General features: G+C 48.7%; 1 protein-coding gene across 1 annotated transcript in view; it reads right to left on the reverse strand.

Moving 5' to 3' along the window:
- The window catches only part of MPP7 (membrane palmitoylated protein 7), a 183,545-nt gene that overhangs the window by 115,720 nt on the left and 50,043 nt on the right, over positions 1–17,782 (reverse strand). The window contains exon 2 of the mRNA XM_040992549.1: positions 16,177–16,316. Within this exon, the coding sequence (XP_040848483.1) occupies positions 16,177–16,213 (37 nt within the window). The 5' untranslated portion in view covers positions 16,214–16,316. The remainder of the gene's footprint in view (positions 1–16,176; positions 16,317–17,782) is intronic.

Here is a 17,782-nt window from a genome sequence, read left to right on the forward strand (position 1 = left end):
GAGAGACAGAGAGGAAGATCTTCCGTCCGATGATTCACTCCCCAAGTGAGCGCAACGGGCCGATACTATGCCGATCCGAAGCCAGGAGCCTCTTCCGGGTCTCCCACGCGGGTGCAGGTTCCCAAAGCTTTGGGCCGTCCTCGACTGCTTTCCCAGGCCACAAGCAGGGAGCTGGAAGGGAAGCGGGGCTGCCGGGATTAGAACCTGCGCCCATATGGGATCCCGGGGGTGCAAGGCGAGGACCTTTAACCACTTGCGCCACCGCGCCGGGCCCTCTATACAATTTAAAACAATATTTTGATCACTTTAACATGACTCTGGCAGGGAGAGTCCTAATTAGGTATAAACCCTTTTCCAGCAGGACAACTCAGAGCCTTCCCATCCAGGCATCCTCACCCTGAGGCATCAACCAGCTTCCCCTCAGCTGCCACAGCCTGCTCCTTTGGGACCCCATGGGATGACCCCAAAGACAACTGACAGACTTGCCTCCAAGTCCTACACGAGGCTGAGCACACCTGATAGCACACCACACAGCGCACACAGGAAGCTGGCACCCCTGACCTCCATGCTTCCCAGCCAGCCTTGTTCCTGCTTGCAGTACCGGCCCTGTGCCAGGCACCATGAGAGACTGGGGGGCCAGTGTTGAGAGGAGGGGACAGCACAGGCATTAGGAAGCGCAAGCAGAACTGTGAAGGCAGAACTCTGAAAAGCACCCGAGGTGGGGCGGGAGGGGAGTGGGGGGTGCCAGGAAAGTGCCCAGGTCGCTGGGCTCTGGAGGACCGCAGAGACAGCTTGCCCAAGCCAGGGACAGCCATACCCAGAGGGGAGCAGTGAGGACATGAGGCAGCGCCCATGGGGGTGCTGGAAAACCCTCCTCAGCCCCAGAGTTAGGTGCCTAGACTCGGGTCAAAGGACAAAGATACAGATGCCAGCTTATACTTAAACTCACATGAGGCAGTATGAGAGTCCAAGGATATTTTAACCAAAACTAACGGACAACATGGAATGACACCCCCTCCCCTCTCTTTACCCTCACTGTCCTTTCCAAAGAAACCCGTCCTTGCGCACACATCAACTGCACCCCCTCCAAAAACCCCCAGGGAGAAGATGGTCAGCAAAGACTGCACATCCACTTATACGTGTTACAAGACACTTCTGATAAGAAAACTTACTTTTCTCTATTTTATTACTGTATCTGAGCAAACGGAAATTGGTATCGAATCTATGGAAATGAAAACAATGCCTATGATATTCATTCCTCCCAGCCTACAAAAGCTAGTGCTTTTGTACTTTAGTAAACAAACAAACAAAAAAGATACAGAAGCACAAAAAGAGTGAAGAAAGTTTTCCAGTTTTAGAAAACGGCTTCTAAAACAAAAGCCAAAAGCCCAGGGTTACTGGGTAGGAAGAGAGGAGCCGCTCCTGGGAAAGCCTGTGTCCCCACAGGGAGGCACACTGCTCAGCCTGCAGATCCCGGATGCCCCACATTCCTGACAGCAGAATGGAAAAACTTACCGCAAGTCTAGAGAAACTGAATACCACCATTCTTGTCATAACCCTCATAGCTTCGTTATTAGGGCAAGTCTGGGGAAGCCATAAACCTGTGCTCAATGATAAAACAAGACGCTGTCTGCATTCAATCACGTTAGCACAAGCGACCGAATACTTAGAGACGATGGAGGAAGAGGCTCCAGAAGCTGAAAAATCAAGAGGTATTTACTGAAGCTTTTTCTGATTTTTTGTTACTATTATTCACACTCTGTACAATGCAGACAGCCCTAGGACCCAAACACTTTACTGTAACCTAGGGCTAATAAACACTACAGAACATATATTGAAGCCCAGAACAACACTATAAAACTTTATTATATTAATAAAACGGGATACAGCAAGCTTTCAATTTTCCACTTTGTCAAAGGTAAAATAATCAGCAGTCTTCAGTGCCATTCCTAGCAAGCTTTGCTTTTTCTCATTTACAGCCCGACTGGCTTCCAAATGCAGCTATATTCCCGACAGAAGCACCCTTTGTCTCACACCATCCCTCCACAGCAAACGGCTCGTGAAAGCACTTTGCAAGTGGGGCTGGGAAATGTGCAAAACCACTGAAATAAATAGTGCAGTTGGCTTAATGACACATTATACAAGTGCCTTAAAGTCTATAAAATCAGAATGAGTTAAGAGAAGGCAAGCGGATATACCTGGGTGTGACTTTCATTTTCATCTCTGACTTTTAAACATCAGTTCCAGTTTGTAATCAACCAGTCTAGCTTGCTTTTTTGGGGGCGTGGGGGCAAAAAGCAATGACCAAATGTATGACAGAATATTAGTCTTCAGCAGTCCTCACCCAAAAGATAAAGTCACAGCAAAAAGAAAAGTATTCCTAAAATCCTTACAAATAAATGATGGCCTAGAGCTGTCTTTCTCAAAAGCTGATTCCATTTATGCTACATTAAATCAATTCTAGAACTAACTAGACTTGAGTATTTGGCTAGAAAAAAGCAAACAAATAAAAACCCCACTGTACTTGCCTTATGGCAGTAAGCAGTAGGTTGAGACTTATTTCCATTTTCCTCCATGTTCATTGCATGTTTAAAATCTAGCACACTGGGCCCGGCGCGGTGGCGCAAGTGGTTAAAGGTCCTCGCCTTGCACGCCCGGGATCCCATATGGGCGCAGGTTCTAATCCCGGCAGCCCCGCTTCCCTTCCAGCTCCCTGCCTGTGGCCTGGGAAAGCAGTCCAGGACGGCCCAAAGCTTTGGGAACCTGCGCCCGCGTGGGAGACCCGGAAGAGGCTCCTGGCTTCGGATCGGCATAGTATCGGCCCGTTGCGCTCACTTGGGGAGTGAATCATCGGACGGAAGATCTTCCTCTCTGTCTCTCCTCTCTGTATATCCGCCTTTCCAATGAAAAAATAATAAAAATAAATCTTTTAAAAAAAAAAAAAAAATCTAGCACACCTTGCAGCTGGACCAGATGAAAAGTGAATCTAGATCTGCTGTGACACTGCAGGCAGCAACCTAGAGCTCAGGGTGGGTCACGTGGGAAGTAACACATTAGCGGCAACCACGTCACCAAAGAGAAGGCACAGAAGCACGCAGCGGTCTTCCGGCGGCACACAAGGCCACAGGGGAACAGAGCTTCCCCCCAGGACTGCAACAACAATCAACACAAAGAATGACGAGTGTAGCCAGCACTGGGATCTCAGACGGGAGTGGGGAGAGCCCACAGCTCTGCTTCTGAGCCGGCTTCCTGCCCATGCACACGGCTGGGAGGCACAAGATGAAGGCTCCAATGGCTGCAGTCCTGCCACCCATGTGGACAGAGCTCCTAGCTCTGGCTTGCCCCAGCCCCAGCTGTTAACATCTGGGCAGTAAACTAGCACTCAGGCCACGTGAAAGGAAGGAAGGTCAGTCAGTCAGTCAGTCTCTATATTCCTCTATTTCTCTCTCTCTCTCTCTCTCTCTCTCTCTCTTCTCCTCCTCCACCTCCCCCTCTGCTCCTGAGTCCCAAGTACGTAAACTGATTTTTAAAAACTCTTACAGATTCTAGAGCATTCACGCGAACCCTTAATGCGAATGTTCTCAAGTATGATACTTTAATCTGTCACCAGACTGTTGCCAGCTAAACAACAGCTACTGAACTAAATCACTCTGGAGCCCTGATCTCCAGTGTCACTGGAACAGCTCCTGCTGTGGCCCTAAAGTTGTCTAGAAGGAGAAATAGTCATGTCTTTTCAATGACAAAGGACAATCTACTGAAAAAAAAAATTCATATTACAGCAGCTGGTGTTGTGCCACAGTGGGTTAAGCCACCATCTACAACTCTGGCATCCCATACGAGCTCTAGTTCAAGTCCTAGCTGCTTCACTTCCCGTGCAGCCCAAATGTGGTCTCTCTCAATCATTTTGTTCCATGGAAGTCTGGTCCACTACACTAACATCATAGTCTTATCTGGGAAGCCACACACAAAGCTGAAGTGGCCAGCGCGACGACACAACAGGTTAAGCCTTTGCTTGCAGTGCTGGCTCAAGTCCCGGCTGCTCCACTCGTAATCCAGTTCCCTGCTAACGTGCCTAGGAAAGCAGCACAGGATGACCCATGTGCCACATGGGATCTGAAAGAAGCTCCTGGCTTCAGACCAGTCTTGCTCTGGCCATTGTAGCCACCTGGGGAGTGAACTAGCAGATGGAAGACTGCCCTCTCTCAGTCTCTCCTCTCTACATAAACATGCCTTTCAAATAAAAATAAATCAATCTTTAAAAAAAAGAAAAAAACCCTGCTGAAAAATTTCCAAACACAAGAAAAACAAAGGTGATGAATTAGTCTGTGAAAGTGCTTGGCCAGTTAACTAAGCAAGGAAAAAAACTACCTGGCTTTACAACATACTGCTCTTCGAAAGAGGAATAATGTGAATACCAAAGCTAACACAACTAGAGAAACCAAGGGCCCTGAAGGATTTCGTTAAAAGACAAATTCCATTATTGCCAGAGAAGCCAACCAAAGTGCAACTAGAAAATGTTGGGGCCCTGTGCGATGGCTCCAGCTGGCTCTAATCCCACCCCTTCAAGCACGGGACCTCATGTGGGTGCTGGTTCGTATCCCAGCTACTTCACTTCCCATCCAGCTTCCTGCCTGTGGCCTGGAAAAGCAGTTGAGGATGGGCCAAAGCCTAGGGACCCTGCACCCACGAGATCAATCTCCCAGCTTCCTGGCTTCAGATCCGCTCAGCTGCAGCCACTGTGGTCATTTGTGGGGTGAACTAAGGGATATAAAATCTTTCCCTCTGTCTCTCCTTTCTCTTTAAGTCTGCCTTTCCAACAAAAATAGACAAACCAAGAAAGAAAGAAAGGAAAGCAGGAGGAAGGGAGGAAAGGAGGACATAAATGCTGGCGGCATCTTACAAAGTTTACCATTCTTCATCCACTCTGTATCTTCTTGGCACAGAGTTGAAACCATAACCTAGAACTATCCCATTTAAATGAGAAACGCAATCACATTTTGGCTTCCTTTATCTGGATAAAGTGCTGATGGTTCTCCCCTCATTTTCTAGGCTCCACTTAACCTGTTTCATGTGCTTTAGCCCTCAATATATCCTTCCTGTTATCCAAATTTATTAGACCACATGGGCCTCCAACTAACAACACCATGAAAGGAGAAAATGAGATTAGAACTACTGAAGTTGACACTGCTTTTGTAATGAACTTCATAATTCACTTAGGAGGCAGGTAGAGAGAACCTGCCATCCACTGGTCCACTCTCCAAATGACCACCAGGCTGGAGGTGGGCCAGGCCAAAGCTAGGAGCCAGGAACTAACCTCAGGTGTCCGTGTGGACGGCAGGAATTCAAGCACGTGAGCCATCACTGCTACCCCCATGGGTCCACACGAGCAGGAAGCAAGAATGGGAACTAGGCTGGGTATTGAGCCCAGGCGCTTGGATACAAAGCACAATGTCTTAAAAAAAAAAAAAAAAAGATTCATCTATTTTTATGTGAAAGGCAGATTTTACAAAGAGAGGAAAGACAGAAATATAAATATCTTCCATCTGCTGGTTCGCTTCCCACATGGCTGAAACAGCCAGAGCTAAGCTGATCCCAGACTAGGAGCCAGGAACTTCTGCTGGGTCCCCCTTGTGGGTGCAGGGTCCAAGGAGTAGGGCCATCCTCCGCTGCTTTCCCAGGCCACAAGTGGGCAGCTGGATCAGAGCAGCTCAGCTCTGGGTGTTGTGGAGCAGTGAACCAGTAGATAGCAAATCTTTCTGTCTTTCCGCAATGTAAATCTTTCAAATAAAAATAAATAAATCTTTATCAAAGAGAGAGAGAAAGAAGAAAAGAAGGAAAAAAAAAACAAGTGGAGCATCTGGGACGCAAACTGGTACCTACATGGGATTCAGTGCCACAGACAGGGTGGAGGATTAGCCTGCTGTGCCACTGCGCTGGCCTCCAAGACAGGGTCTCTCAGCCACTACCTAAACACCCGCCAAAGACACTAACCTTAAAACACAGTACGGATCTACCTGTACTGAAAGACTACCAAAGCAATCAAAACAGAAACCACACCAGCGAGCATAAGGTTTCATTTAACCTGACCACCAGTTTCCCACTGCCTCCAGAGCTCTGCCAGTGAAAACTCGCTGACCAACGGTGGCATAAGCCCACAAAAACTTTTCTAGTGATTCTAAACAAAGGATCCTGAAGGCTCTGCAAACAGCCTCAGGTAAAACACCAGTAAATGCCCTCTGAGTTGTCACTGAACAGAGACGAGCACTCCAGAGGGGCACTGGAGCACAGGACGCCCAGGGGTTGAAAAGCCGGACCCCTTCTTCACACTGCACACAAACAGGAATTCAAACTGAGTCAACAACCTAAACATCTGAGAGTAAGAACCAAGAAACAGAGGAAAACACAGCGGACAGTATGTAGGGCCTTGGGTGATGGGTCCTGAGAGATGAGACAAGAAGCAATATATGAAAATAACAAGCAAAGCTTCATTAAATTCAAAGCTTTTGCGCATCAAAGGACAACAAGAAAGTAAAAGCCTACAGAAGGGGAGAAAATGTTAGCAAATCATAAATGTGGCTTTTAATATCTATATTAGACACACAATTCCTAAAACTCAATACCAAGAAGACAACTCTATTTTAAAAATGCACAAAGGATTCAAACAGACATTTCTCCAGAGAAAGCAAAGAAAGTAGACTGTCGTTGGTCACCAAGGAAATGCAGGCCTGTGTTGTACCCACCAGAATGGACACCACTGAATAGAAATGGGAAATACAAGAATGTTTGCGAGAATGCAGACACTGGAGCCCTTCTGCTTGTAGAAATGCCAAGTTTTAGAGTATGCCAGTTCTCTGAAAAGCTAACCCCAGAATGCCCACATGGCCAAGAAGCTGCAGCCCCAGGTTCACGGCCCAAACAAGCGGTATCAAGGACTCGATCGGGTACTCGCGCAGCCAGGTCCACTGCAGGGCCATCCACAGTGGCCCACACGTCTGTGGCAGAAACACGGACACACTAAAAGCAGGATGGGACAGAGCACTGGACACGCTCTAAGCAGAAGCAGGACCCACTTCCTCACACAGCCTACACACCACCTGGGCAAACCCCCCAAACACACAAAGCGGTGCAAGTCGGCCCACACGAGGGACAGGAGTCACAAGACTGCCCTTCAACCAGCTGCCTGCAGCAGCCACATCTGCAGACAGCTCAGCAGTGCCTGCCAGGGGCGGAGGGAAGGCAGGAGGGACTCCTGACAGATGCGGTGCTTGTACTGGGACAGCGAGAGCTTCTGGAAAAGAGAGTGGTGACATTGGCACAAGCATGAGCAATGCTCCTGAGTTGTATGCTCAGAAATGGTTAAAATGGCAAACTGGATAATATAGAGAGAGAGAAAGAGAGAGAGAAAGAGAGCGAGAAGGCAATGTTTAAAACTTAATTGGAAGGTAAACTACATAAATATCAATAAAGGTTGCATTGGTTACAGCAAAACCGGAAGTCATGAAATTTGCAAAAAAACCAATAAAATGGACGTCAAAATGCAGTGCAGACACTGTACACTGAATGAAAGTTCTCAGCAAAGGACTGAAGCGATGGTTCAACTGGCTAACCCTCCGCCTTCTCAAGACCAGCAACCCATATGGGCACCAGTTCATCAAAGTGTAACTGCAGAAACACAAAAGTAAATAAATATAGATAAGCAAAACACACAAAACAAAACTTACATATCTAGAGAAAGGACAGCTGACTTTGAAGCAGCAGTCCTGGGTACGGAACGTCACTGAGCAGCTTCGAATATAGAACTACACTGCCTCTGGCTTCTGATGCGCTAGACACAGAGCAGAAGCAAAATGCGGAAAGGAAAGCAGATCGCATTTTCAGATATCCAACATCAGGGACAGTCTGATAGCAAAGGATCTTTTTACTCAAGACAGAGGGGGAAAAAATTGTGATAAAAATGCTGACCTACAAAAACGGAATGAGAAACGAGCACAAAGAAACTGGAAACAAATACAGAACCAGACACTCGGCCTACAGAAAGCTGCACCAGGATGTCTTCCCAGACTGGCACAGAGCGGTCAGAGCTCACACAGCCGCATGTGGGCTGGGGGCGGGAGGGATGCAAGCCTGCTCTAGTTCCTGGAGAGCGGGCAGGAAGGAAATGGTTAATAATGGGCCTCAACGAAGACTCTTCACCGCCTTGCCTCAGACAACCACTACCGTAATGCCAAGAGAACAAGAGAACGTGCGGGAGGAAAACCCCAGGGAGGAAGAGCAAGCTGTGGAGGAACCACAGTAAATACACACAACACAGACAGGAGGGGCTAGGGAGAGAGACCAGTCAGCACAGAGAGAAGGGGTCCACTAGGCTAAGAGACTGGTCACACAGTGCCCTGGAGCAAGTACCCTGGAGCAAGTGACTCCCAACAGCTACAACCAGCACATTAGGAAGACACACATGACAGATGGCGCTCACACATAAAACGTACTAAAATAAAAAAAAGCTAATTCCACAGCAAATCACAAATGGAAACCCATAAATCAAAAGTGGACAAAATCACCAGACAGATCCGCAATTACCAAGGTTTTTGTTCTTGGGGTTTGTTTGTTTGTTTGTTTCGGGTTAATGCTTCTCTTGGTAATCTAAAGAATAGGCCAAAACAACACCAACAAACAATAAAAACATGTTCTTAGATGATCCAATCAAACAGAACCACCCAGATACAGACAGAAATGACACTGACCAACTCAAGAACATTACAAAGTTGCAAAACTGTGAAAAAGTGAAATAAAGGGCTAATATTATTTTGGTACCAAAAAAAAAAAAAAGTGAAATCCATGCACACAAGGTATCTTCATATATCAGAGTGCCAGTTCAAGTCCCGGCTGCTCCACTCGCAATCCAGCCCCTTTCGCATGTGCCTGGGAGGGCGGTGAAGATAGGCCAAGAGCTCGGATGCCAAGAAGGAGCGCCTGGCTCCTGGCTCCAATTTCACTGCTGCTCTTGCTTCATCGCTCACTCTCACCTTCAAATAAATAAATATTTTTTTTAAATTGCAACAAAGTAATCCTATTTACGTTTTCTGTGAACTTCCTGAAACACTCTCATAGACCTATTAGTAAGCACATACAGGAATCTTAGCAAAACAAATCTGTCCACAAAAATTTCAAAGAACTAAAATCATACCAATCCGGTTTCTGAACATAAAGCCATTGTAGCTCAAATCAGTAACAAACAAAATTCTTCCAAGCCTTATTTGGATGTTTTAAAAAATTCCAAATACCCAGTTGCTAATTAACTATGAAATAGAACAAAAACTAAACAAAGAAGAAACATTATGAATTGACATAACATAAAATTTTGAAATACCTAAATGTGAATATTTGGAAAAGGGGAAACAAATTGCATATTTATGAAAAACAGTATTTCAAAGAATTACAGAATGGTAAAAAATTAATGACTTAAAAGCACATGCACAATAGAGAAATTGATAAACTAAAAGTTGTACACATAAAGACTAACCTGTAACAAAACTGATCGAGAGGAGAAGGCAAAACCACCCACACTGACCCCCAACCAAAAAGAAACAGTGTGGGAACTAGGGACATAACAAATTCTAGAAGCTATTATTTCACCACAAAGTTACAATTTTGGATGAAATGAACTGAGTCTTTGAAAAACACACATCATCAAGACTGACTTCCGGAAGAAACAGAGTGTGATCTTAGAAGAATATTTAAACTAAACGAACCGGTTGCCAAAAATCTTGCCAAAAAGGAAAACTCCCAGGCCCAGGTAGCCCAAGGAGGAAAAAAGACCTCTCCCCGACACAGGGGGAAGAGGCTCACGGGACTTTGCAAAAAATTGAGCACCAGAGCGGGAAACTGAGCCACTGATGAACACAGCTGCCGATCCCCAACACAACACAGCAGTCTACAAAGAATGGTGCAGGACTACAACCCAACGGGGCGAGTCGGTTTAGCTACACACATCACTGCCATTTGCTGGGAAGCCAAGGGGATGGCCCCTTGATTAAGACTTACAGGCTAAAGGCTAAGCGCTTAGCATAAAGGGTGTGTGTGTGTGGGGGAACCAGCCAACAAAGTCTCCAGGGAACCCTTCTTCATAAAGAAGATAAACCGGGAAAACCAGAGCAAACAGGACAAGAAGGAAATGCTGAAACAATGACTTTGAGATCCAAACCAAGGGTGCCCACTGCCTCCCATGGCATTCAGGCCCCGGGAGAGGGCACAAGCCATGGAACTGCCTGGCATTACCCGAAGCCACGGGGAGCAACCAGATGTTGGCATGGGAAAACATGAATGTGGAACCCTGGCCCACATCTCACACAAAACCTACCGGAGAATATTTTAAGGAGGAAAAAAAAAAAAAAGGATACAGAAAAGGCAAAACGGAAGACCTTCACGAGCATAAGCTAAGGAAATGTTTCAGGAACAAAATGCCCAACTCTCTAATCCCAAAGGAAGATGGTACTGGGGGGACAGGGAACAGCAACTTGTGGGTGGGGAAAGTTGCAAAGGACCATGCTGAGAATACCAGCGGCTGCTGGCAGTGAGCAGCGAGCCCAACTAAGGACAGGCTGCCTTGAAGGTAAATGTGATTTGAGGCTTAGAGTCAGAGAGATGCTGAGTGCTGTGTGTTTAAATTGCTACTAGCCATCTTGTGGGAAGTTTCCAGTCCACTACAGCAGCCCTACATCAGCCCAAGCAGTTGTCCAGGGTCTGCACCCAGCACAGAACCAGGCAGACGTGGGGTAACCAACATGCACTGTTCCCTGAGAGCTATGAATCCACAGGCAGAGGGCTCTCCCCTCACACCTCGTCAAATGCCACTGCTGCGTCAGCGGGTCCACACTCTAGACCACACTACAGAACTGAGTTCTCAGTGAGTTCTCAGTGCTCACACCAACCCTAACTCCCCGGAGCATCTGGAGACTGAACCAGCACACACAAGACTTAGCATTCTTGCTCTCTCCTGAAGAAACAAATGAAAAGTACAAAACAAACAAAACAAAAAGAGTAACCATTCAACTTAAACATTAAAAAGTTGGGTGGATTTCTATTTATAAATTACAACAATAAACAAAGCTAAAGTATTCTGCTTAAAAATGCTTACAAGATTTGGGCTTAACGCACTAACTAGCTCAGCGGCTAAAGTCCTCATCTTGCATGCACTAGGATCCCATGTGGGCGCCACTTCTAATCCCAGTGGCCCCACCTCCCATCCAGCTCCCTGCTTGTGGCCTGGGAAAGCAGTAGAGGATGGCCCAAAGCCTTGGGACCCTGCACCCATGTGGAAGACCCAGAAGAAGTTCCTGACTCCTGGCTTCAGAACTCTGGCTGTTGCAGTTGCTTGGGGAGTAAATCAGCAGATGAAAGATACTTCTCTCTGTCTCTCTATATATCTGACTTTGCAATAAAACAATAAATAAACAGATCTTTAAAAATAACAATGCTTACAAAATGCTAACTATGTCACTGTATGGTCATGTTATTGACATTAAAGGCTGAGAGAGACAAACAAAAAGACACAGCGACAGAGGGAGGTCTTCCATCTGCTGGCTCACTCCCCAAATGTTCATAATAGCTGAAGCAGGAACAGGCTGAAGCCAAGAGCCAGGAGGAGCTCCTCCTGGGTCCCCAGCAGAACCCAGGCAGCTGGACCACCTTCTGCAGCCGTCCCAAGTGCATTATCAGGGAGCTGAATTGGAAGCTCAGCAGCTGGGTGTCAAACCAAAGCTTCCACACAGGATAGCTGTGCTGCAGGTGGAGGCTTAAGCCACTGTGCCACAGCATTGGCCCCAGAATCGCTTCTTCTGTCCTAGCTACCCCTCTAAGGGGTGCAGAGGTAGCAACTGAGAAGGAAAACGGGGTGGCTTTCAGGGTGTTTGATTCTTCGGCCAGGCGGTGGTCACTTGGACATGGGTGTTACAACCACTTTCAAAACTGTGCTTACAAAAATTTGACAGGCATTTCTGCACAAGTATTATGTTTCACATTATGTGATGTTTGCTGGGCATAGTGGGTAAAGCCATTGCTACGAGCCAGCCTTCCATGTGGCTGTGGGTTCCAGTTCTGGCTGCTCCACTTCCGATCCAGCTGCCTGCTAATGTACCTAGGTGGGCAGTGGATGATGGTCCAATTGCCTGGACCCTGAACCCATATAGGAAACCCAGATGAAGCTTCCGGCTTCTGGCTTCTGCCTGGCCCAACTCCGGCCACACAGCCAGTCAACCCATCTCTCCCCACCCTCTGACTATGGATCTTATAACAGAAAATTTAAATCCAACTGTGTTGTTTCTGCATAAGATGCTTTTCCCATGAATGTTCTCAAGATCTCATCTACATGGGGACTAGTCCTGGTCAAGTTCAACAACAGAGTGGTGAGCACAGAGGTGGGTTTTCACAGCGGGAGGAATTCCCAGAGGAGCAAGGGGAAAAGTCTAGATGGATAATTTGCTCATGGATGAGAGCTGGAGACATCAATGAGGACTCAATTAGCACCATGAAAGGACCAGAAAGTAGACCCCAAAACACTGACATACCTATAGGTGTGTGTGCTGACACCTGCACGTGTGTGTGCTGACATGCCTGCACATGGCTGTGCTCACTGACACACCTGCACGTGTGTGTGCTGACATGCCTGCACATGGAGTGCTCACTGACACACCTGCACGTGTGTGTGCTGACATGCCTGCACATGGCTGTGCTCACTGACACACCTGCACGTGTGTTCACTGACACACCTGCACGTGCGTGCTCACTGGGGCCTGCACCTGTGTGCTCACTGACATACCTGCACATGGCTGTGCTCACTGACACACCTTTACTGTGCTCACTGACACACCTGTACTGTGTTCACTGACATGCCTGCACATGTGTGCTCACCGACACACTTGCATACGTGCTCATGGACACATCCGCATGGGTGTGCCGACACATCTGTACATGTGTTCCCACACACATCTGAACACGTGTGCTGACACAGACGCACGTGTGTGCTCATGCAGGGGTAGTGAAGTCACACACAGGTCCACGCTTGGTCAGCTCAGGGCCACATAACAGATGGCAGCCTGAGGAGCAGCCCCTGAGCCAGATCTTGGCTTCCAATCCCACTCCCCGTGACAGACACCACAAGGATGTGGCTAACCTGAGGCCAGGGACAGGAAACACTCAAGGCGAGCCTGCCACATCCACAGTACTGGCGTGAGGACAGGCTCACATCCCGCACATGAGGCCACGTGACAGGAGTCAGCGAAGGAGGCAAAAGGGGGCCCCAACAGTCAACACGGCAATCACCTGAACCCCCAGACACACACAGCCCATGCTGTGATCCATATTCTAGCCGGGGGTCTCCACTGATCAGAATCCCTAGGGAGGAAAGACCAAGGACTTCCTAACCATGGATGGGGCTACCCTGAAAGACATACGCCCACACACCTCTGATAGAGTGTGCAGCGTGGGAAAGGACAAGACCCTCACTGTGGAGCTGTCAGCTCATGCCACTGCCCGTCACGCTGATGGTGCATACCATCAACAGGGTACTGATGGCACTTCTATGAGCATGCCCTCAAAACACATGGCCCCAGTCTCCTGGAGAGAAAATCTTCTGAGAGAGGGGTTCCTCCAAGGTCCTTAGCCAGCGCTCAACAAAATGATTAGTGTCACCAAAAATCACAGCCTGTCTTGAGAAACCATCACAGCCACGAGGAACTCAATATGACACAACAGCCAAATGAGGCCGGAGACCCAAAGGAGAGTCTGCAGCCAGAAAAAGGATACACATGTAAACAAAGCTGTCACTTTGCATCCGTAACAAGGCATCAATCTGGGGTCACCTATGGAAACCAAGCCAATGCAAGACATTCAGATAAGAAGTGTCCTGGAACTCTGTACTATCTTCTTAACTTTGCTGTTAATTTTCACATTATCTATTACACATTCTTATGAAGTAAGCAACCAACACCGTCACAGCCACGGCAGAGACCCCTAAATGTGTGACGCTAGCACGTGATGAGAGGGGGCGTTACAAGTCCGTGTGGGGACAAACGCATTACTAAGTGATGCTGGAAGGACTGACTGGCAGTCCACGTGGGGAAATAAACCGAGCCCACTGCTTTTCTCCACCTACAAACCACAGCCGGATTACAATACACGGTGTGCAAACTTGTAGAATTATCTGCAAACCTTCCAAGAGAAAGTTCGCGATCTTCGGGTAGGAACACGTCATTAAGCGAGGTAGCCAACTTCCCTGTGAGAAGCAATGGCAGCTGAGGGCCACTGAGGGGCACACGCCGGGCCAGCCGGAGGGCGCCCAACCATGGGACCCAAGGACTACTACACAAAACCCCAGTGCAGAAATCCCACCTGAACACGGGGAAAGGGCAAACCCATGGCATCACAACCAGCTGCAAGCGGCTAACCCCCAAGAGGGAGGGCCGGCGGGCCAGCAGCACACACATTTCATCACGCAGGGGCGCGTGTTTCCCACCCAAGTGTCAGTCGACAAAGACAGAGAACATTGAGCATCAGCAAGGGGGACTGGGCGGGGTCAGGGTATAGACGGTGCAATGGTTCAACCGATTTACCCTCCCTTTGCAAGTGCTGGGGTCCCACATGGCCACTGTTTGATGTCCTGGCTGCTCCACTTCCCATCCAGCTCCCTGCTTGTGGCCTGGGAAAACGGAAGAGGATGGCCCAAAGCCTTGGGAGCCTGCAGCTGTGTGGGGGACCCAGAAAGAGCTCCTGGTTCCTGGCTTCTGATCAGCTCAGCTCCAGCCATTGAAGCCATTTGGGCCGTGAACCAGCGGATGGAAGATCTTTTCTCTTGTCTCTACTTCTCTCTGTGAAATGGCTTTCTAATAAAAATAAACCACTGTTAAAATTTAAAATGTGGGACAGAGAATCTTCAGTATATTGTGTGGAAATCGCTAGAGTTTAAGTATCCTTAAATGCACACACAGCTGTTTATAAAAAAGGAGAAACAAAATAGACAAACAAAAAACAGGATTTGGGGCCTGGCACGGTAGCCTAATGGCTAGAGTTCTTGCCTTGCATGTGCCGGGATCCCACATGGAGGCCGTGCAGAAACGAACAGGCAACCAGCCATTCTGAAAGGAAGGGGGTCAGCAGCTGTGACCGCCAGTGAGGGCACAGTGAGCAGGAAGCCTGACTTAGCACAGTCAGTGCCACCTGCACAGGCGCCCCCGCTCTCCTAGTCCTGGGTCCTCCCAGGAGACCCGCACCGCAGGACCTGCCAGGCAGCTCCGCCCCAGCAGGAGACTCCATGCACACACAAGTGTGCAAGTGCGGGACAACGCTCCCTTCTGGAAATATTCAGTCAGCATCTCCTAGTCTGGTGCTCAGCTGTAACTGACCCCCTTCATGGCCCACATTTGTTTCTGCAGAGTGTTCAGGCCTGGAGATACAGGGGGAGGGAGGGAGGGAGCGAAGGAGGGAGAGAAAGAGAGAGAGAAGAAAGGGGTAGAGGCAACGTCTTCTGCTTTCAATGTGAGGTCTGTCACAAATGTGGTACAAGCACACAAAAAAGTGCCTATCTGTTGCTACATGTGACAGCTCGTGTGTTACAAGTAACTGCCACCTCTGCAGGGTGGGGTCTCCTTGTGCATGCTACAGTAACTGCCACCTGTGCAGGGAGCGGCTCTCTAGTGTGCATGCCAAGGTAACTGCCACCTGTGCAGGGAGCGGCTCTCCTGTGCATGCCACAGTAACTGCCACCTGTGCAGGGAGGGGTCATGTGCATGCTACAGTAACTGCCACCTCTGCAGGGAGGGGTCTCTGTGCATGCTACAGTAACTGCCACCTGTGCAGGGAGCGGCTCGTGTGCATGCTACAGTAACTGTCACCTGTGCAGGGAGGGGGTCTCTGTGCATGCTACAGTAACTGCCACACTGCCCTGCATGAGCAGACACTGAAGTGTTGCCCTTCAAACACACACCACCGTCCCAGCTTGGTGGGACAGCAGGTGCCCCAGAGCACTGGGGGCGTGCCGGGGGCAGGGAGTATCCACGGGCAGGTCCAGCTGAGCTCCCAGCCCTCCCATTAGCCACTCCGAGACAATCTGGACCCCTGGCTACACGTGCTCAACACGGCACTCGTTCCACTGGGAAGGAAATCTCAGTCGAGGGGCTTGCATACCTGTGTCACTGCCAGATCCCATGGCCAAGGCTGGCATGATGCCACCGCTCCACCCACCGGCCTCAGTGAGCCGCGCGGGGTCCGATGCACGGCCCGCAGCCACGCCGGCTGCCAAGACTCACGGATCTTGGAAGCTGGTGCTAGAAAAGCAAAGAAAGATTTGCATTAAAAACTGTTATGGCTAACAGGTCATTGTGTAACAAATTCATCATTCCAGTTTCAACACACCACCTGGGCCCTCACCGTCTCTCCTCTTTCTCTTTTCTTTCCTGTATAGGCTATAGGCTGAGAGTTCAATGAGTGGAAGATCTTCCGCTATTGACATGTGCACTTCTAGAAGAAACCCTAACCGCACCTTGCGCTGGGCACCCAGGCCTCCTGCAAGGCTGGGGACTGCTGACTGCACCGGGGAACGCTAAGGAGCTTCTGCACAGTCCGTGCTGTCTCAGAGTCCTTCCCCTGCCATTAGCATCCCGTTGCTGAGCCACACTCCTCACTGCAGAGCGAGGCCCCTCACGGCCGTCGGCCAGCAGCCACGCAGGACGCACTGCGCGTGTTTCTGGGACCCGGCAGAGGTCTCTCACGGAGGAACCTGCAGAAGCAGCAGGACGGAATCCCAGATTCACACGTGTCCTAGTCGTCCAAATGACACCCGACAATGCAAGCTGATACTCCAAAGTCTAGTCTTGCCAGAAAAGAAAACAAACCTTTGCTGTGTCTCGGAGAGTTTCAATTATATGCATATTTCTTTATAGAAATATATAGTAACTACTATATACTACATATATTTACTACATAAAAAATTAGTAACTATGCTGATGAATGCTTATCCCAAAGCCATCAGCTACAGGCAGTGAGGGCCTGGCCCAGCTCTGATGCTGTTAGCGCTGGCGTGTTACACAACCATTAAACACTCGAGGTCCTTGCCGCCAAGCAGCGGGCCCAGGAACTCACACTGCTTCATAACAACAAGTGAGGCACACGGCAGACTGGGCAGCACTCAGCAACTGAACAATAACCGCTGGCTGTCAGGACCAGGATTTTAACAAAAGGAGTCTGCTTGAACAACCCAAAGACGCGCACGTAGGGATATGGAGAGACGAGCTCTCTGCATTCGGAGCTCGCTCGTGACCAACAGCCCGCGAAAGAACAAAACTGCGAAGCACCCCTAACTCCTCGCTTGACGCCTGGGATTTTTGAAATACGGGTAATGAGATTATGAAACAAAAACAGAAGAGAAAGGAGCAAGATGAAAATTTACATTGGCCTAACACCTCGAAGGCGGTCATGTGTTTTAAATTTGGTTTTCTGCTGCCTAATAACGGAAAATACACTCCATTTTTCCAAAAAAAAAAAAAAAAATTCCCAAGAACCACACAAAGTCTTTAAGTTCACTTTCTAACGGGTCTGCCCCCAGCTCTGAGCGCAGTGGAAGCAGGAGTCTGGAGGCGCCCCGAAACACACATTAGCAGGAAAGCAGACGCAGCCACACGGGCACGCTGGCTTGCTGCAGTCCCCCAGCCTGCAAGGCGCCGGTTTCCCAACGCAGAGGAAAGAAAAGTGAGCGGGCCAACTCGGGCTTGGGCAAAAACAAACAAACAAATAA

The sequence above is a fragment of the Ochotona curzoniae genome, unplaced genomic scaffold (genome assembly GCF_017591425.1).
Source record: "Ochotona curzoniae isolate NIBS_2020 unplaced genomic scaffold, NIBS_Ocur_1.0 contig_78, whole genome shotgun sequence".
NCBI lineage: Eukaryota > Metazoa > Chordata > Mammalia > Lagomorpha > Ochotonidae > Ochotona > Ochotona curzoniae.